Here is a 17,162-nt window from a genome sequence, read left to right as displayed (position 1 = left end):
AGATGAGGATGCTGAATTAAGAAAACTATCAAAAGTGAGGCATAATATCTAGCGAATTCCATTTGTTAATAGTTTTGTTTTACTTGTCTCTCTTGTTTTTCGTACATGTTTGCTATACTTTATTACAAAAGGAAAGAAGTAAAAATATATTTCTTGTTGATCTCAGCTGCTCACTGGCTCCCCTACCCCGGCTGACCACCACCTACTGAGCTTCCCCAGCTGACCACCACCTGCTCCTCATTAGACCTCAGATACATTTACAACGTAGGGTGCAAGATGTTTCCGGGTACCACTTCATTACTCCCAAGTTACAAGGGTTGTACTTCCTTTGGGAGCTGTTGTGTACAACCTACAATCTGCATTTCTTCGTCTACCAGTTTCCATATCAGGTCACAAACAAGAGATCTCGGTAGCAAGAAGACCACCTTTATAAGTTCAAAATAACACCATCTCATTCCATAAGCGAGAAAAACTGTATATAAAATGCTTATCCGGACATCTGAAGCAGATAAAGTAAGGAAAAGAAATGTTACTAAGGGACACACCACTTTATATTTACTCGACAGTCATACATAACCAGTATACTAAAGGTAATCCGTTACTGGTAAATTATTGTTACAATGATCATATCAATAATATGATAGAGACTTCCATAGACACAGCTATCTTGACCTCTGGAGGACGACCATACGACCCCGGGGAATGACGAGCAGGCCAGCGTATCCAAGGGTAGTTCAGTCGTACTCCTGGGTCGCATCATGGTAGTCAATAGGTCAGTGCGTGTCTCAGTTCATGACGGACGAGAAAACATCTTTATAAAGCAAAGGTGAACCAGTCGTACGACGATATATCATGATAGAGGCTGACTTGTTTATGTATCACTGTAGAGCTGCCAACCTATCCGTCATGATGCAGGGCTACCAACCTATGCGTCATAATGCAGGGCTACCAACCCGTGCATCAGGATGGAGGGATACCAACTTGTGTAACATGATGTATTGTTGCCAACCTCTGTGTCATGACGTATGGCTACCAATCAGGGCGTCAGAATAAAGTAATGGCATATTGGAATGATTTGATTTGATTCTTTTAGAAGGAAGAAGAGCAGCATCTAAGCGATCTTGAGAATGTATTTGATAGAAAGGAGCCGCATAATCCCAATTTTCATCCTGGCAAGACGCAGGTATTTCGGAGGCAGGTGACCTGTTGGGTTTGAATTTGGTGTACATGGAGGAAATGTCGTCCAGACCTAGGTATCACTACCAAAACTAGGCTCTAACAGCATCCAGCGACTATCAGTCAAAATGAAGACGTGGATTGGTAAGGCATATTACTACAGATACTTCAATAAGGGATATACTGACATGTTGTGTCTTCTTACTAGCCTTTATGTCAAAGTTGACACACGAGGTAGAGCTGAAGATGTCCTGATACCACCTGACAACTCGCAGCATAAGTTGGTTGATACCTCAGATTATGGACTGCCAGCTGGATGGTCAAGTTTAGACAGGTGAGAACAGCTGGAAAAGCTCTAAGTACAGGATAATCTCTTAAGGCTGAGGGTAAGGAGAGAAAGGGTATTAAGTTCGGTATCAGACATTCCAATAGTCTTTTGTGTTACAGAATGCTCAGAATCCACACTAACGAGAAAAGTTTGACTTATTTTCCAATGATGGGATATTCTGATCTGAGACCCGTCCGGAATTCTTTGTGAAGTGTTTTGTCAAGAATTCCAGCACATGTTGTCAACCCTGAACTGGAAGAAGATGACTGATTGTGGAGCAAGGTTTGGGTCAGACGCCCGCCTTAGCAGTTCCAGGCCCTAATAATCTCACTGAATGGGTGACAGAGAAAGGCATACCCAGGTGAATGGTGGTAGCATCGGACATTACATGCATGGATCATCCTATATGCAACACTCTGGAAAATCATAGTGAGGAAAAGAAAATACGTAAGCAGTTGAGGTCAGGAGGCCCAATCCGGTTTACATTTGTTGCAGAAGCATTGAACGTCAGTATTGTGAGATGAGGTGGATGAATCATATCTGTAGCCACGAACACTGAAAGCAAGCTGCAGTAATGATTCTTCTCACCTATTTTCGGCAAGGTCTTCTTCAAGACGACCCATTGCTTTCTGGTACAATGATTGTAAACCCAGTATAGTTAACACGAAGATATCATAATTGAGTGCAACCAAAGCAGTGATAGACTGTAAAAAATAAAGATATAGATATTCTGGATGAAATATTTGCGTGTCTTACGTAAAGTCATAGGCAGACGTTACAGTAGGCTAACAATCCTTTCATCGTCTGGCACCTTCACTTGGTTATACATATATGTTATCCATGTTTTCCATTTTCTGTACCTAAGCTTATTCAGTATCTATGGTTATATATTCAGAACACATGAAGTTTTGAGAAGCTATACCAGGAAGATTAGCTTTCTCTTAAAATGTTAATTTCCCAGTTTCCTCTTGTAAATTCTGTCTCCACCATAATCCTAATTAGAAAAGCAGGAATAAATGAAAATAACTCATTGTAACCATTCTATTTATTTCTCGAAGAAGTAATTTTGTGATTCTGTTCAAATTAACCAGGTATATCTCTTCACTGGACTAATCAGTTAGGTACAATCTTTTGCACCTTGTTTACACAGTAAGTCCACTTCATATCACTGGTAATGTTAACAACAGTAAAGTTTCTTAGGTGTACCAAGATGTTACACCGAAAATCATCTTTCCAATGTAGACATATAATCAGTCAAAACAACAATTATAATCAACCAATCGAATCATACTCGGGCGATCGGGATTTGTTTGTTCAAGATGATATAAGTTGGAAGATGATGTTATCTATACTTACGTGGATTACCTAGCGAACCAAGGATAAGCAATCAAATGGAATTTGACAAAGATCGATAAGGAAATGACCCTTACGAAAATAGAAATAAGAGGTGATATTATCGTCTTCTGGGCACAGCACTGGAAGCCCTAAGACAGGTGCAGGGATGGTCGGTCCTTAGAAATGAAAATATTCGAGTGAGTAAGGTCTGGCTAGGCTCTGCTTGTGTGCAAATGGCCTCTGGAGAACGCTGAAAATAATAATGAATATTACTTAATGCACACACACACACACACACACACACACACACACACACACACATGTATATAATCTTCTCCTCCAACAACTGAAGGAAGCAAATCTCGGGAAGACAGTGAGGCAAATGAAGACACACATCATGTCAGTGTGTGATCATAAGATTTTGGGAATAACTTTCATTTTTGATATAAATAACACATACGAACACACAAATAAGTTGTATAACTCACTTTCGCTGACCATAATAATAACGATAATATGGGTTTACTCTAATATATGGGTAGATCGCGCCCACCATCGCCAGCGACACCATCAGCAGGAGCATCAACACCTTCACTGTAAATGGAGAACCGAATTTACTGATTTCGGACAAAATGAGTTTACTGCATCCTACTGGAGTGAACGGATACTCTATGAATGCATATTACTACTAACAAATGATGTAGTTAAATATTGTTCGATGAGTTCTTCGACTAAAACCATGATTCAGTGTCTGAGAGGTATTTCAAAACTTAATTTTACATAGAAACTAAAGGTATCAAACACTAACTGATCAGAATTATAATTATATACATACTTATAATATTGTTTTCATGTTATAATTTTGAGTAATGTTTTTAATTCTGATTATAAATCTAGATAGAGTAGGTGCATATATAAGACAAATTGTTAGTGCATATATGAATGGTTATGGTAATTATTCGTTTCTCTCGTATACCATTTTTCTAGCATATGTTTCACGTGTGTGTTGTGTATTCTAGCAAGGTTCACTTATATACTAAGGTGTTTATTATGTTTTAGTTATGTAGTTCTGATTTTGGTACGTTTAAATATTTGTATGGGTGTCTTCGGGTTTAGTTTTACTTGCATATTATGGTGTTTCACTTGTGCGATATGTTTTCTAACACTTATTCCACATGTATGTTCCCGTGTTTATCACGTTTCACTCGTGTTAGGGTTAAAGGAAACTACATCATTCAACATAGATGGTGCTTCAAAAGTTAGGACTGAAAGGCTGAATTAACTATTTTAGCTCAACAGACTTTCAAATTACGTCTCATGAACTGGTATAGCTATATCCATGGGAACTTGGAATCCATGATTATGTGTGCTACAGTTTATGTCATGCAATCCTAAGATGTATAAAATAAAGGTATTTAGTAAATGCTCTCAGTTCAAATGTTTGAGACACCTGGGTACATATATACATATATACATACATACATATATACATACATACATACATACATACATGCAGAGGCTAGTCGTGTGGTAGACTTACTTGTCCTTGAAGTGCGCAGCGAATACTGTTGACTTCAGTTAACTTCGGGGACTCACTCTCCGACTGTGCCTCTCTACCACACCTCAGCCTTTATATATGTCTGTGGCGGCTGACGGTGGTGTGGCCTTCACCATTGAGTGTTGAATGTTATGTTTGAAATCTCAAAATTTCATTACTGTTATGTTGTGTCTGGGTGAAATGATTATTTCATTGTGCAGAATTATGACAATCATTTAGGGTCGTTTTTTGTTGTTTCTATTGACACTCATTCGGATGGAAACATCGAAATTCGATGTAATGGTAGAAGCTGGAAGGTGTTACTCCGTTGTGATGTTAGGATCTGAATAAATTTCCTAAGCATTGGCATCTGCGAGGTGTATAGTCTCCACGAAACATGGTTTACCACATGTTTAGAAAAATTACAAGTTTAATTAAATTGTCGAAACTCTTTCTCAAGTGCGATTTCACATTCACACACACACACACACACACACACACACACACACACACACACACATATATATATGTATATATATACATATATATATATATATATATATATATATATATATATATATATATATACATATATATATATATTTTTTTTTTTGCTTTGTCGCTGTCTCCCGCGTTTGCGAGGTAGCGCAAGGAAACAGACGAAAGAAATGGCCCAACCCACCCCCATACACATGTATATACATACGTCCACACACGCAAATATACATACCTACACAGCTTTCCATGGTTTACCCCAGACGCTTCACATGCCTTGATTCAATCCACTGACAGCACGTCAACCCCGGTATACCACATCGCTCCAATTCACTCTATTCCTTGCCCTCCTTTCACCCTCCTGCATGTTCAGGCCCCGATCACACAAAATCTTTTTCACTCCATCTTTCCACCTCCAATTTGGTCTCCCACTTCTCGTTCCCTCCACCTCCGACATATATCCTCTTGGTCAATCTTTCCTCACTCATTCTCTCCATGTGCCAAACCATTTCAAAACACCCTCTTCTGCTCTCTCAACCACGCTCTTTTTATTTCCACACATCCCTCCTACCCTTACGTTACTTACTCGATCAAACCACCTCACACCACACATTGTCCTCAAACATCTTATTTCCAGCACATCCATCCTCCTGCGCACAACTCTATCCATAGCCCACGCCTCGCAACCATACAACATTGTTGGAACCACTATTCCTTCAAACATACCCATTTTTGCTTTCCGAGATAATGTTCTCGACTTCCACACATTCTTCAAGGCTCCCAGGATTTTCGCCCCCTCCCCCACCCTATGATTCACTTCCGCTTCCATGGTTCCATCCGCTGCCAGATCCACTCCCAGATATCTAAAACACTTTACTTCCTCCAGTTTTTCTCCATTCAAACTTACCTCCCAATTGACTTGACCCTCAACCCTACTGTACCTAATAACCTTGCTCTTATTCACATTTACTCGTCATATATTTAAAGTGAAGTATACTAAATCATGCGCTTTGCTTCTCTTTGTAAATCAAATTAAGTTAAAACTGAAATGTCTGCCTTCTACATCATTGTAGTATTTAGTGCAGCTGTTAATTAGGGAGTTCTAAATTAGATCTAGACCCACGAAACCATTCATATATTTTGAATTCTCTTGCTGTATTCTGTATCATTTTATTTCTTATAATTCTCTTGTCCAAACGAAGCAAGTTAAGTAAGTCGTCTCCATCGCTCTAATGGAAATTGTTGCTCAGTGTGGGGAAGATCTGGTAACTCATTGCTCGGCTCTTTCAATTCTATTTGTCTGTTTACAAGAAAGGCCATCAGCTCTGAACACAATATGAATGGTTAGAACACACCAGTGAATCGTCAAAGCTGTTGAATATTTTCTTTTCAACACTTGAATTTGAATGCCTTCGCGGTGAAGGCAATATTTTCTATAGAAAACAAGAATAGTGATGATAAATCTATAGAGAGATAGCTCTATGCGATGTTGTCACAGAGGTGAGGATGCTGAATTAAGAAAACTATCAAAAGTGAGGCATAATATTTAGCGAATTCCATTTGTTAATAGTTTTGTTTTACTTGTTTCTCTTGTTTTTCGTACATGTTTGCTATACTTTATTACAAAAGGAAAGAAGTAAAAATAAATTTCTTGTTGATCTCAGCTGCTCACTGGCTCGCCTACCCCGGCTGACCACCACCTACTGAGCTTCCCCAGCTGACCACCACCCGATCCTCATTAGACCTCAGATACATTTACAACGTAGGGTGCAAGATGTTTCCGGGTACCACTTCATTACTCCCAAGTTACAAGGGTTGTACTTCCTTTGGGAGCTGTTTTGTACAACCTACAATCTGCATTTCTTCGTCTGCCACTTTCTATATCAGGTCACAAACAAGAGATCTCGGTAGCAAGAAGACCACCTTTATAAGTTCAAAATAACACCATCTCATTCCATAAGCGAGAAAAACTGTATATAAAATGCTTATCCGGACATCTGAAGCAGATAAAGTAAGGAAAAGAAATGTTACTAAGGGACACACCACTTTATATTTACTCGACAGTCATACATAACCAGTATACTAAAGGTAATCCGTTACTGGTAAATTATTGTTACAAGGATCATATCAATAATATGATAGAGACTTCCATAGACACAGCTATCTTGACCTCTGGAGGACGACCATACGACCCCGGGGAATGACGAGCAGGCCAGTGTATCCAAGGGTAGTTCAGTCGTACTCCTGGGTCGCATCATGGTAGTCAATAGGTCAGTGCGTGTCTCAGTTCATGACGGACGAGAAAACATCTTTATAAAGCAAAGGTGAACCAGTCGTACGACGATATATCATGATAGAGGCTGACTTGTTTATGTATCACTGTAGAGCTGCCAACCTATCCGTCATGATGCACGGCTACCAACCTGTGCGTCATGATGTAAGGTTGCCAACCTATGTATCTGCACATAGGGTTACCAACAGTTCACGCACGACACAAGGGTTGTCAACTACAATGTTTGGTACAAACTGAAGCACCACTGAAGCAATTGCTCTTTAGTTGATTCGCTGCAACACTGGTGTAACACTCACCACAGTGTTGCCACTCAGCTGTAACACTCAAAATATAGTAGTGACAACTGCAACACTGGCGCAACACACAACACAATGTGCCACTCATTTGCAACACTGGTGTAATACGACACAGAGTTGCCAATCAGGCGCAACACTGATGTTCCAGCTAAGTTGCAATACTACGTTATGAGTGTTGAAGCTGAATGGCAATAGTGTGTCCTAGGTGTTGCAACTCAGTAGCAACACTGTTCTGCTGCACTACTCACATCACAATGTCACCACTCAGCTGCAACACTCATGACGTAGCATTGCTACTTAGCTGGAACACTCATGACACACTCTTGCCACTCACCTGCAATACACAACACAGAGGAGGATTGTTATTCAGCAGCAATAATCACAACTCAGGTTTGCCACTCAGATGCAACACTCACAACACTTACAATACAAGGAAGCCAAAAGTCGCTCAGTTATGAGTGATATTGATAACGCGATTACAGTCTAGTGTTGCGTGATACTACGGATGACAGTCTAGTGTTGCGTGATACTACAACTGACAGTTTAGTGTTGCTAGATGACACAACTGACAGTTTAGTGTTGCTAGATGACACAACAGACAGTTTAGTGTTGCTGGATGACACAACTGACAGTTTAGTGTTGCTAGATGACACAACTGACAGTTTAGTGTTGCTAGATGACACAACTGACAGTTTAGTGTTGCTAGATGACACAACTGACAGTTCAGTGTTGCTAGATAACACAACTGACAGTTTAGTGTTGCTGGGTGACACAACAGACAGTTTAGTGTTGCTGGATGACACAACTGACAGTTTAGTGTTGCTAGATGACACAACTGTCAGTTTAGTGTTGCTGGATAACACAACTGACAGTTTAATGTTGCTGGGTGACACAACAGACAGTTTAGTGTTGCTAGATGACACAACTGACATTTTAGTGTTGCTGGCTGACACAACTGACATTTTAGTGTTGCTAGATGACACAACAGACAGTTTAGTGTTGCTAGATGACACAACTGACAGTTTAGTGTTGCTGGCTGACACAACAGACAGTTTAGTGTTGCTAGATGACACAACTGACAGTTTAGTGTTGCTGGCTGACACAACTGATAGTTTAGTGTTGCTGGATGACACAACTGACAGTTTAGTGTTGCTAGATGACACAACTGACAGTTTAGTGTTGCTGGCTGACACAACTGACAGTTTAGTGTTGCTAGATGACACAACTGACAGTTTAGTGTTGCTGGCTGACACAACTGATAGTTTAGTGTTGCTAGATAACACAGTTCACACTTCATAATCATCAGTGATGAAAACTTTTACTAGAAGACGAGAGTTCATCTCAATCTTAGGTAAAGGTGAACAGAGCGCAGTTCAGTCGTTCAGTTCAATGTTCACAAAGTGTAAAGCCTGATTCAGTGTACTGTTAACTGAGCGTAATGCCTGATTCAGCTCTACATCATGAGATCGAAGGCCAGGGGAATATGGCTTCCTAACGTGGATGTCTTGTGTAAACATGCCGGATGTCTGTCCCTCAGTAATGAGGGGTTGACTGATTAATCTTCTTTGTCCTGTTGATAGTTCTGTTAGCGGGTTACTTGGCGCGACAAGTTGCAGGCAGCCTGGGAGCTGGGTGGATCGACCTCAGAAAGCGTAAAGGGAGAGTTAGAATTTGGGGGACTCATCACCGGTGTGGTAGGTGGGCGTAACGATTCTGTGGCTAATGGCACGGCGCGGCAACCTCGGGGCTCGGGGCGTCTGCTTGCTGGTGGTCAGGGCAAAACTACCTGTGCGACGGACCCCTGCGCCAGGCAACGGGGTCCCGTTCTCGCTAGGGAGCGGGGCCCCGTTCTCGCCAGAAGGCACCGTGTCCTGGCCAGGGAGCGGGGCCCCGTTCTCGCCAGAAGGCACCGTGTCCTGGCCAGGGAGCGGGGCCCCGTTCTTGCTAGGGAGCGGGGCCCCGTTCTCGCAAGTCTGAGAGACCGCCTCTGTCACTGGCTCGCTGACAGGCTTCCGCTTAAAGCTCCTAGCCAGGGCGCCCAGCCCAGATATTGCCCTCCGGAAGGATCCCTGTCGCCGGTCGGGTAGTCTCTGGAACGGTACTTCTCGTTCCACCTTCGGGATACTGAGGGAGACGGACCGACGGACCAGTGTTGAAGACAGCCGTGGGACGCGCACCGACCCTACCCGCTGGGGCAAGTCAGGTTCCAGGAACGTCCTCGTGGCGACATTGTCGGGAGGGGAGGTGGTAAGCGTTCTGAGGGGCACCTCTATACCCCGTGCGTCTTCGTTCCTTCCTTGCAACGATCTCTCAGTGTTTCCTGTATCTCTTACGTTGACGGCTTCAGATGGGACCTCCTCGAACAGGCCGGGTCCGCTGTTCATCGTGAGCGCTGCCCTTGAATACCTAGGAGGGACGGGTTCCGTAAGCTTCCCATAGTCCGTGGCGTTGATTCGACGACTGACTGAGTTGAGGACATTTTTACTGACCCGACGTCCGCGCTGCGAGTACGTCCGTATGAACCTCCCTCTATAGGGTTCTGGGGCACGCACCACGCTGGGATCCATCAGGTTTACGATGCTGGCGTGATGGTCATCTGTGGACGGCGGTGGGGATGTTGTGGACGACACAGAAGTCTGGGCAACTCCAAAGTTATCTTCGTCAAAGTTTTGAGAAGGAAAACTGTTTGTCGAGCTGAAGTTAGAGGGACATTTGGAACTAACAGCCAAGTGTTCCGTAGATCCAGCGTCGAACTTGATCCAGTGTTCCCGCTGCACGTTCTCTGTCACCTGAAGGACTGAGGCCTCACAGTCGCCGGGAATGGCACGAAACTCGTTTTCATCGTCGACTCTGGAGGTCATGGATGCGGACGGGTGATTAGCAACATAGAAAACATCTGCCATGTCCGCTTGATCGTCCACCATCACATCGGATCCCACCTTAAAACACTCCATGTCAAGAGAGTCGTTGCTGAGAGCAAGTGATAGTTCAGGGCTCAGTCCTCCAAACCTGTCGTCTTGTGTAAAGTTATCAGGCAGTTGGTCGCTGAGGTTGTCGGTCGCGTCCAGATGGTCCCTGAGTTCATCTTGTCTCCCGCCGTAAAGGACTTGAGAGTAGGATCTCGGAGGAGGTAAGAAGTCCTTATTTTGACCGTCTCGTCCCTTTCTGTCGTAGAATGTAAAGTCCTCACAGATGAAGCTATCAGAGGAGGCCCAGAGGCGAGGGTCAGTGATGCTGGAGGAAGCACCGACGCCTTTCTTAGAGGGGGAATTGGAGGCTGATTGAGGAGCCACGTTGGTGGTGGAGATGGAGCCATATTGACCTTGCAACCGAGACTCGGGGAAAAGGTGGTTTACGCGTTCAGAGAACTCTCTAAAATCGAGAGAATTTGCTTCGTTCATTTCGTGAACGATATTATGATTTCTTCTCCACACTCGGGGAGAGGCGGGGCTCTCGATCACCACATTCGACAGCTTCCGGCCGTCTGTGGTACACTGTCCAGTCTGTGGGGCTTCCTTTATGACGAACGGCGGACAAAACAAACTTTTATCCACATTGGCATTTTTCTCTCTTCCACCACAGTTATGGCCTACGTCCTCCCAGCCTGTTGGTCTCTTCTCGACCTGACAGGACGAACGGACCTTGTTCTTGTTCCTCAGGGAATCCCATCTTGTCTCGAAGGAAGCGTCGCCCTCCAGGACGGCAGCTTCCCCGCGATGAAATTGGGTGGTCTCAATCTGTCTCGCTTGGCCATGGCTTTCCTCGAGCCACATGGGCAGCATGTTTCGTTCATTGCCCAGGTCCGAGGCGTGTCCCGCCAGCTTGAAGGCTCTGCGGAAGGGGAGAGGGTTTTCACCAGTTTCTGCCTCAGATCCTGCCCGTCCGTCACAGAAGGGGTCTGCTAAAGGCGGTCTGTTCCCTGGGTATGGCGGCGGGCAGACCTCGTCCTCCTGCAGACCACAACAGCCAGCAGGAACGGGCAGATCGCTCGGGTTACTCTGCCACTCTCCTCCGCCGTCTTGGCTCCTCCTCTTCTTCTCCTCCTTCTTACTTCGATCTGGGGAAGGCATAAGATTTCCGGCATGAACGACGGAGCGAAGAACACGAAATGAAATAAGGAAATGTTTACGTGTTAGTTAAGACTTACGGAACAGATATTCTATATGTAACTTAATAGTCTATCTCTTGAGAAAATATTCAGATACTTACTGAAACATAATGCTTTATCTTGGCCATAGATATATCCTTAGATTCACAGGAATAGGCAAATAAAATCTAACGAAAAAGAAATAGTTTTCGCTTTGAGCGGGACAGTGAGTGAGGGAAACATGGCGCAGCGTCAGAAGCTCCTACCTTTCTTGGTCGACCTAATGAAGATCTTAAGTCTCTTGAATCTGCTGGCAGGCGTCGGAGGCAGGATCTTGCCCGCAGGAGCCACAGCGATGCCGTCTCCTGTACCACCAACATTACCCACAGCAGCAGCAGCAGCAGCAGAAGTAACAGCAGCAGTTGTTATATGAGAATACGAAGGCCTGACATAATGAGCAGCAGTAGCAGCAACAGCAGCAGGAGCAAGCGCAGCAGGTGAGAGAGCAGCAGCGGTAGGGTGGAGGAGCAACAGACCTGGGCGTGTTGGGGGACCCGGCGGCGGGATGAGGTTCGACACGCTGCTGCCAGCCATCGATACTCCCCCTCCTCCAGCAGTAGGACCCTGCTGCCTGTGGGCACAACACACGCACGTCAGACTAGCTCTCCTGCAGAGAGAGAGAGAGAGAGAGAGAGAGAGAGAGAGAGAGAGAGAGAGAGAGAGAGAGGAGTTAGATAGACATATCGAAAATTCCTCACAACGCTTGTCTCTCCTTTGACGATTCTGTAATTCCACCTCTGGACTCAATGAACATACCTGGTATTACTGTAACATCCACTCTTTTTCTGGAAACCCCACATCACAGGAATAGCTAAGTCTGCTTCTATGAAAGTTGGTGTCCTGTTTAGATGTCGAAACTTTTTCTTTTGAACAATTGCTCCGTTTATACAAGGGATTGATTCGTCCTTGTATGGAATACTGCTCTCACTTCAGGGGTGGTTCTAGGTCTGTATCCTTACTAGACAGAGTTAAGTCGAAAGCGGTCCGCCTTATAAACTGTCCCAGGAAACTTCCAAACCGCGATGTTGGTTGACTTTCCCTCTTCTATAGTTATCACTTTGGTTTTTGCTCCCAAGAGCTGGCTGCTTGTGTCTCCCTCCACCACTAGCTAGACCACGCAATACTCGGCAAGCTGCTGCCTCACATGATTATTGTGAGGCCGTCGGCAACTCAAGGGTGGGCCGTTTTGATACCTGTAATACCTAGTAAGAATATAAGACAGGACAAGACTCAAATGCCTTGTTTAATCATGTTGAAAATTATGATCCTTGTACTGACGGGAGTAATACCGAGTCAGTTATGAACTCTAACTTTTATACCACGAGAAATATCACTGAATCTTCAATCATCAAATACACAAAGAACTGTAACATTAATATTGGTGAAGGTCTATACAAATTGGATAGCTTTATTGTTGATAAAATCTGTAAATAGTTCCCTTTCTTGTCCACATAATGGATTTCATGATACGCTTATTGCCAGAATTGAACACAGCCTCCATTTGGGTAGTCACTTGTTTACCACAGCAACCAGCACTGACGATCGTTATAGGTAATCTACCCTTATCGCGCCAGTCCTGCCCCCACCTCCCCTTGTGAAGCACTCCTGGCCTATTCCTGTAAAAGCTCTTCTCCCAGAGAACCAAAAAAAACAAAAAAAACATACCTATGAGACACTACTCAGAAATCAGCAACAGATCAATCTCCTATGCAGAAAAAATCTTGAAAGTCTTACACAAAATCCATCCTGGAACAATTGCCTACCCAAACTTCCTCCCAGTGCAATTAAAACCCTAAGTAACTCTCTTGCTACAAGTCTTCACAACTTGTCGAACTTTGACACGAAATAGTTTACTGCAGTCGTTATCCAAGTACTTACAGATATCTTCAACCACTTCTGGCTACACAACAAAATCCTTAACATCTGGAGACTTGCTGGCATAATACTAGTACTAAATCCCTGCAAACTACCCAACGCCTCGGCCCTCTCCTACCACACCTTCAATCACTTCTATCCTCAGTATCCAAATTCTCACCCTCACAACATGGCTTCAGACCCAACCACTCTACCATCACGCTACACACTGACCTCACACAGTATATCCTAGATGGCTTCGACCGACCACAGCTCACCCTTCCGCACACTACTAGTGGCATTGGATATCATCAAAGGCTTTGTCACTGTCCCCAACACAAAAGAGGTACTTCATACCATCCTCCGCAACAATGATAAAAAGTGATTACCCTGGCTGCCATGTCACTCACGATCGCTTCACCTTTAAAACAGAAACTCTATAGTTCCCCAAGGAGTAGTTCTTTCTCTGTCCCTCTCCAACTCTCTTCTCTCTTCCTACACGACCTTTCATTACCTCTACAGCAAACCACGGCATGTAGGTTCTTTCATATGCTTGACAACCTCATGACACATCCGTCATTAGCGGGTCGAGTCATCAGGTCAGTGTGAGTACGACATAGGTCATGAGGAAGAGTTGAACCCTTACGTCACATACTGGTAGGTGTGGGTGTCATACTGAGGAGGTTATGTAACACACTAACAAGATGATGGGTAGCGAGGCTCTACCGCTGCCACCACCACCACCTACCTGGACAGATTGATCCACATGATGAGTAGGGGGACGCCTCCGGCTGCCTATTTCCTTCACTCACTCTCCTCTTCTTCCTCCATCCGTTAGCTCATCCACTCTCCTCTTCTCCTTCCTTTTATTTCCCTTATTCTTCTCAGGTTGCTTCCTGTCCTTCCCTCACCTGTCTCTTTTCCCGTCTCTTGTTTCCGTCGACGGTAGCAGAGGCGTAGGAGGGACGTCGCTTTTCTTTCCGCAAAACTGAAAACACAGGCTGGATGAAACACACACACACACACACACACACACACACACACACACACACAGACGACGCTAAATGGATTAGTCTTCAATAATCCCAGGTCCCTGGGTGACCTACTGGGGCTTCCCAGGGTGAGGAGGCTGGGACGTGAACCATCCCCCGTCCCTCTCCATCAACACCACACCCTACGTGGGGACAAGACTCCCTCCCCAAGCATAACAAAAAGGCAGAAAAGTCATCAATAAAAAAAAAATGGAGTCATTGATAAGAAATTTTATCTGTTCTTTCGTGAAGATCTTCCACAGCTTCCATGAACGTTCCTACCAAGGTCGTGCTGACGCCTGATGATGTGTGTGATTCATGGTTACTGGCAGACTGACACAGTCCCTTCCGTCCTTGACCAGGAGAACACATCAAGTGACACATGTGGACAGAAAACACTTGAGAATCTCGGACATCGGACAACCTTATGAATTGCTTCGATAGTTCCCTACGACCTGTGTTCAACACAGGTACATGCCACGCCTCCTCACAGCATTGTTTCTAACCTGATTACAACACACTATACGTCATTCGGTGACGAGATCATCCAATAAACCAGAAGCCTTAAAAATGTTTGAATTGTTGTTGTTCATAAGGATTATGAAGGCGACCAGGTATGAGGATATTACACAATGGAAGAAACTGAGGCAGAAGCTCAGAGCGAGTTCTCTCACTTCCTGGGTAGGTTGACAGCTGTGGTTTACACCTTCAGTGTAAGAGAAACACTGTCTAAGACGTTACCTTTTGTGGAGTGTGTTGTTATGACGTTTAACCCAATAAGTCGAACGTCTTAACCCTCTCAAGTAGGACGAATTAACTCCTCGGGTGCGACAACTTAACCCCTGGGTACGATGACTTTACCACTGAGTACGACAACTTAACCCCTGGGTACGATGACTTTACCACTGAGTACGACAACTTAACCCCTGGGTACGATGAACCCAAGAGTTAACTAATCATCGTACTTCCCTGAGTAGGTAGGCACTCTTGATGGAAATAAGACCACTAGCGGATTAGGTATGTCTACGAGAGGGACACCACACGACCAGTAGAGGGAGCAGGCCTACTTAATGAAGTCACATGAGCATCGCAGTGACGTCATACGGGATCAGCAGGTGGAGAGGAAGGGGTTACGGGGGTATGGCTAGGGGAGAAGGGGGAGTTGCCTATCAGTATTTGTCCACACGAGGAGGGAGTTTACCCGCCGAGGGTTCCTCATACTTTAGTATCTTGTCAGACATTTTACTCCTCCTCCCCCACCCACATTCTCTCTCTCTCTCTCTCTCTCTCTCTCTCTCTCTCTCTCTCTCTCTCTCTCTCTCTCTCTCTCTCTCTCTCCCAGAACATTTCCTAACATCTTCTTGGGTCGGGCCCCTGTCATTCCCTCACATGTCTCCTGACTCGCATCTGGGTCAGTGTTCTGTTGCCTCACTGGGTCACCCCGTGAGGGGGTGGGGGGGGGGGGGGTGTTCTGTCCTCATCCCCTGAGGACAATACTGCCGTCGACATTATTGTCCTCCTGCACAGATCATGATCAACAGGACACCTCGTCCACAAACGGCCCAACGTAAAGTTCTCATCTCACTCGTGACCACACGGGAGCTCTTCCCTAGTCATACTCTCACGACACTCAAGTGTGAACCTTGACGCATCACCTCCTTGCCTGGTCATGTCTCCCCCTCCTTCCTGATCCTGTCCCTCCTTCCTGATCCTGTCCCTCCTTCCTGGTCCTGTGTCCCTCCTTCCTGGTCATGTCTCCCTCCTTCCTGGTCCTGTCTTCCTCCTTCCTGGTCCTGTGTCCCTCCTTCCTGGTCCTGTGTTCCTCCTTCCTGGTCCTGTGTCCCTCCTTCCTGGTCCTGTGTCCCTCCTTCCTGGTCATGTCTCCCTCCTTCCTGGTCCTGTGTTCCTCCTTCCTGGTCCTGTGTTCCTCCTTCCTGGTCCTGTGTTCCTCCCTCCTGGTCCTGTGTCCCTCCTTCCTGGTCATGTGTCCCTCCTTCCTGGTCCTGTGTGTCCCTCCTTCCTGGTCATGTGTCCCGTCTGCCTAAATCACAAGGAAGGCCACTGCTTTAGATACAGTGGGATGTTACGGGCGATACTCTGAGAACACACCACGTCATGCGCGTTAGTCAAACGCAGCGCAAGGAGCTGGTCGCATCTTATGAGACCAGGATTCGTATCCTCGATGTTCCTACGTTCAATATATTGGATGAATGAATGTGTTGTTGTTGCTGGTGACACGACGCCGCCACCAGCACTAGTGCCTCTGTGACCTCACACAGGGACCGAGTCTTGGTATGCGACTGTTCTTAGATCGGTCAGACTCTCCTGTGTCGGTTATGCAAGGTCTGTGCTTGTCTAGTATGACATAACTAACTCCGCACTTGACCTTCACATTCTTAATAAACTTCCACAAGTGTTCTTTCCTCCACCTTAAACTCCTGAAACTCTAATTTCCCGTAGGTATTTTCAGCGAGGTGAAGGTCAATGCTTTCCTTCATTTCCAGCGTCCTAGCTGCCCAATAATTCCTTATGTTCACAATCCTCTTCAACAAAAGACGCTTCGCCTCATTCGAGGTAAAACGTTTGCCCACGAGTTTGTACAAATCCATCGCTTCGAGTGAAACCAAATGAATCAAGTCTTAAGTAGCTTGATAGATCAAGTTCATCAGA

General features: G+C 44.9%; 1 protein-coding gene and 1 long non-coding RNA gene across 4 annotated transcripts in view; both read right to left on the bottom strand.

Moving 5' to 3' along the window:
* Window positions 1–2,534: 2,534 nt before the first annotated feature.
* On the bottom strand, window positions 2,535–4,505 carry LOC139754918 (uncharacterized). Its single transcript, XR_011713984.1, has 3 exons — window positions 4,380–4,505; window positions 3,328–3,433; window positions 2,535–3,089 (listed from the first exon to the last, which is right to left on the bottom strand). It is a non-coding gene; the product is annotated as an uncharacterized lncRNA (long non-coding RNA).
* Window positions 4,506–6,879: 2,374 nt separating this feature from the next.
* Window positions 6,880–17,162, bottom strand: part of LOC139755145 (uncharacterized) — a 28,008-nt gene continuing 17,725 nt past the window's right edge. For 2 of the 3 annotated variants that reach the window (XM_071673298.1, XM_071673297.1), the window contains exons 2-4: window positions 14,210–14,449; window positions 11,814–12,178; window positions 6,880–11,517 (exon numbers count right to left, since the gene is read on the bottom strand). In XM_071673298.1, coding sequence (XP_071529399.1) covers window positions 9,125–11,517; window positions 11,814–12,178; window positions 14,210–14,229 — 2,778 coding nt within the window. In that variant the 5' untranslated portion in view covers window positions 14,230–14,449 and the 3' untranslated portion in view covers window positions 6,880–9,124. The remainder of the gene's footprint in view (window positions 11,518–11,813; window positions 12,179–14,209; window positions 14,450–17,162) is intronic. The other variant, XM_071673300.1, reaches the window with a different exon arrangement.

Source organism: Panulirus ornatus, chromosome 18, assembly GCF_036320965.1.
Source record: "Panulirus ornatus isolate Po-2019 chromosome 18, ASM3632096v1, whole genome shotgun sequence".
NCBI lineage: Eukaryota > Metazoa > Arthropoda > Malacostraca > Decapoda > Palinuridae > Panulirus > Panulirus ornatus.
This window is presented reverse-complemented; position numbering and strand designations above follow the sequence as displayed.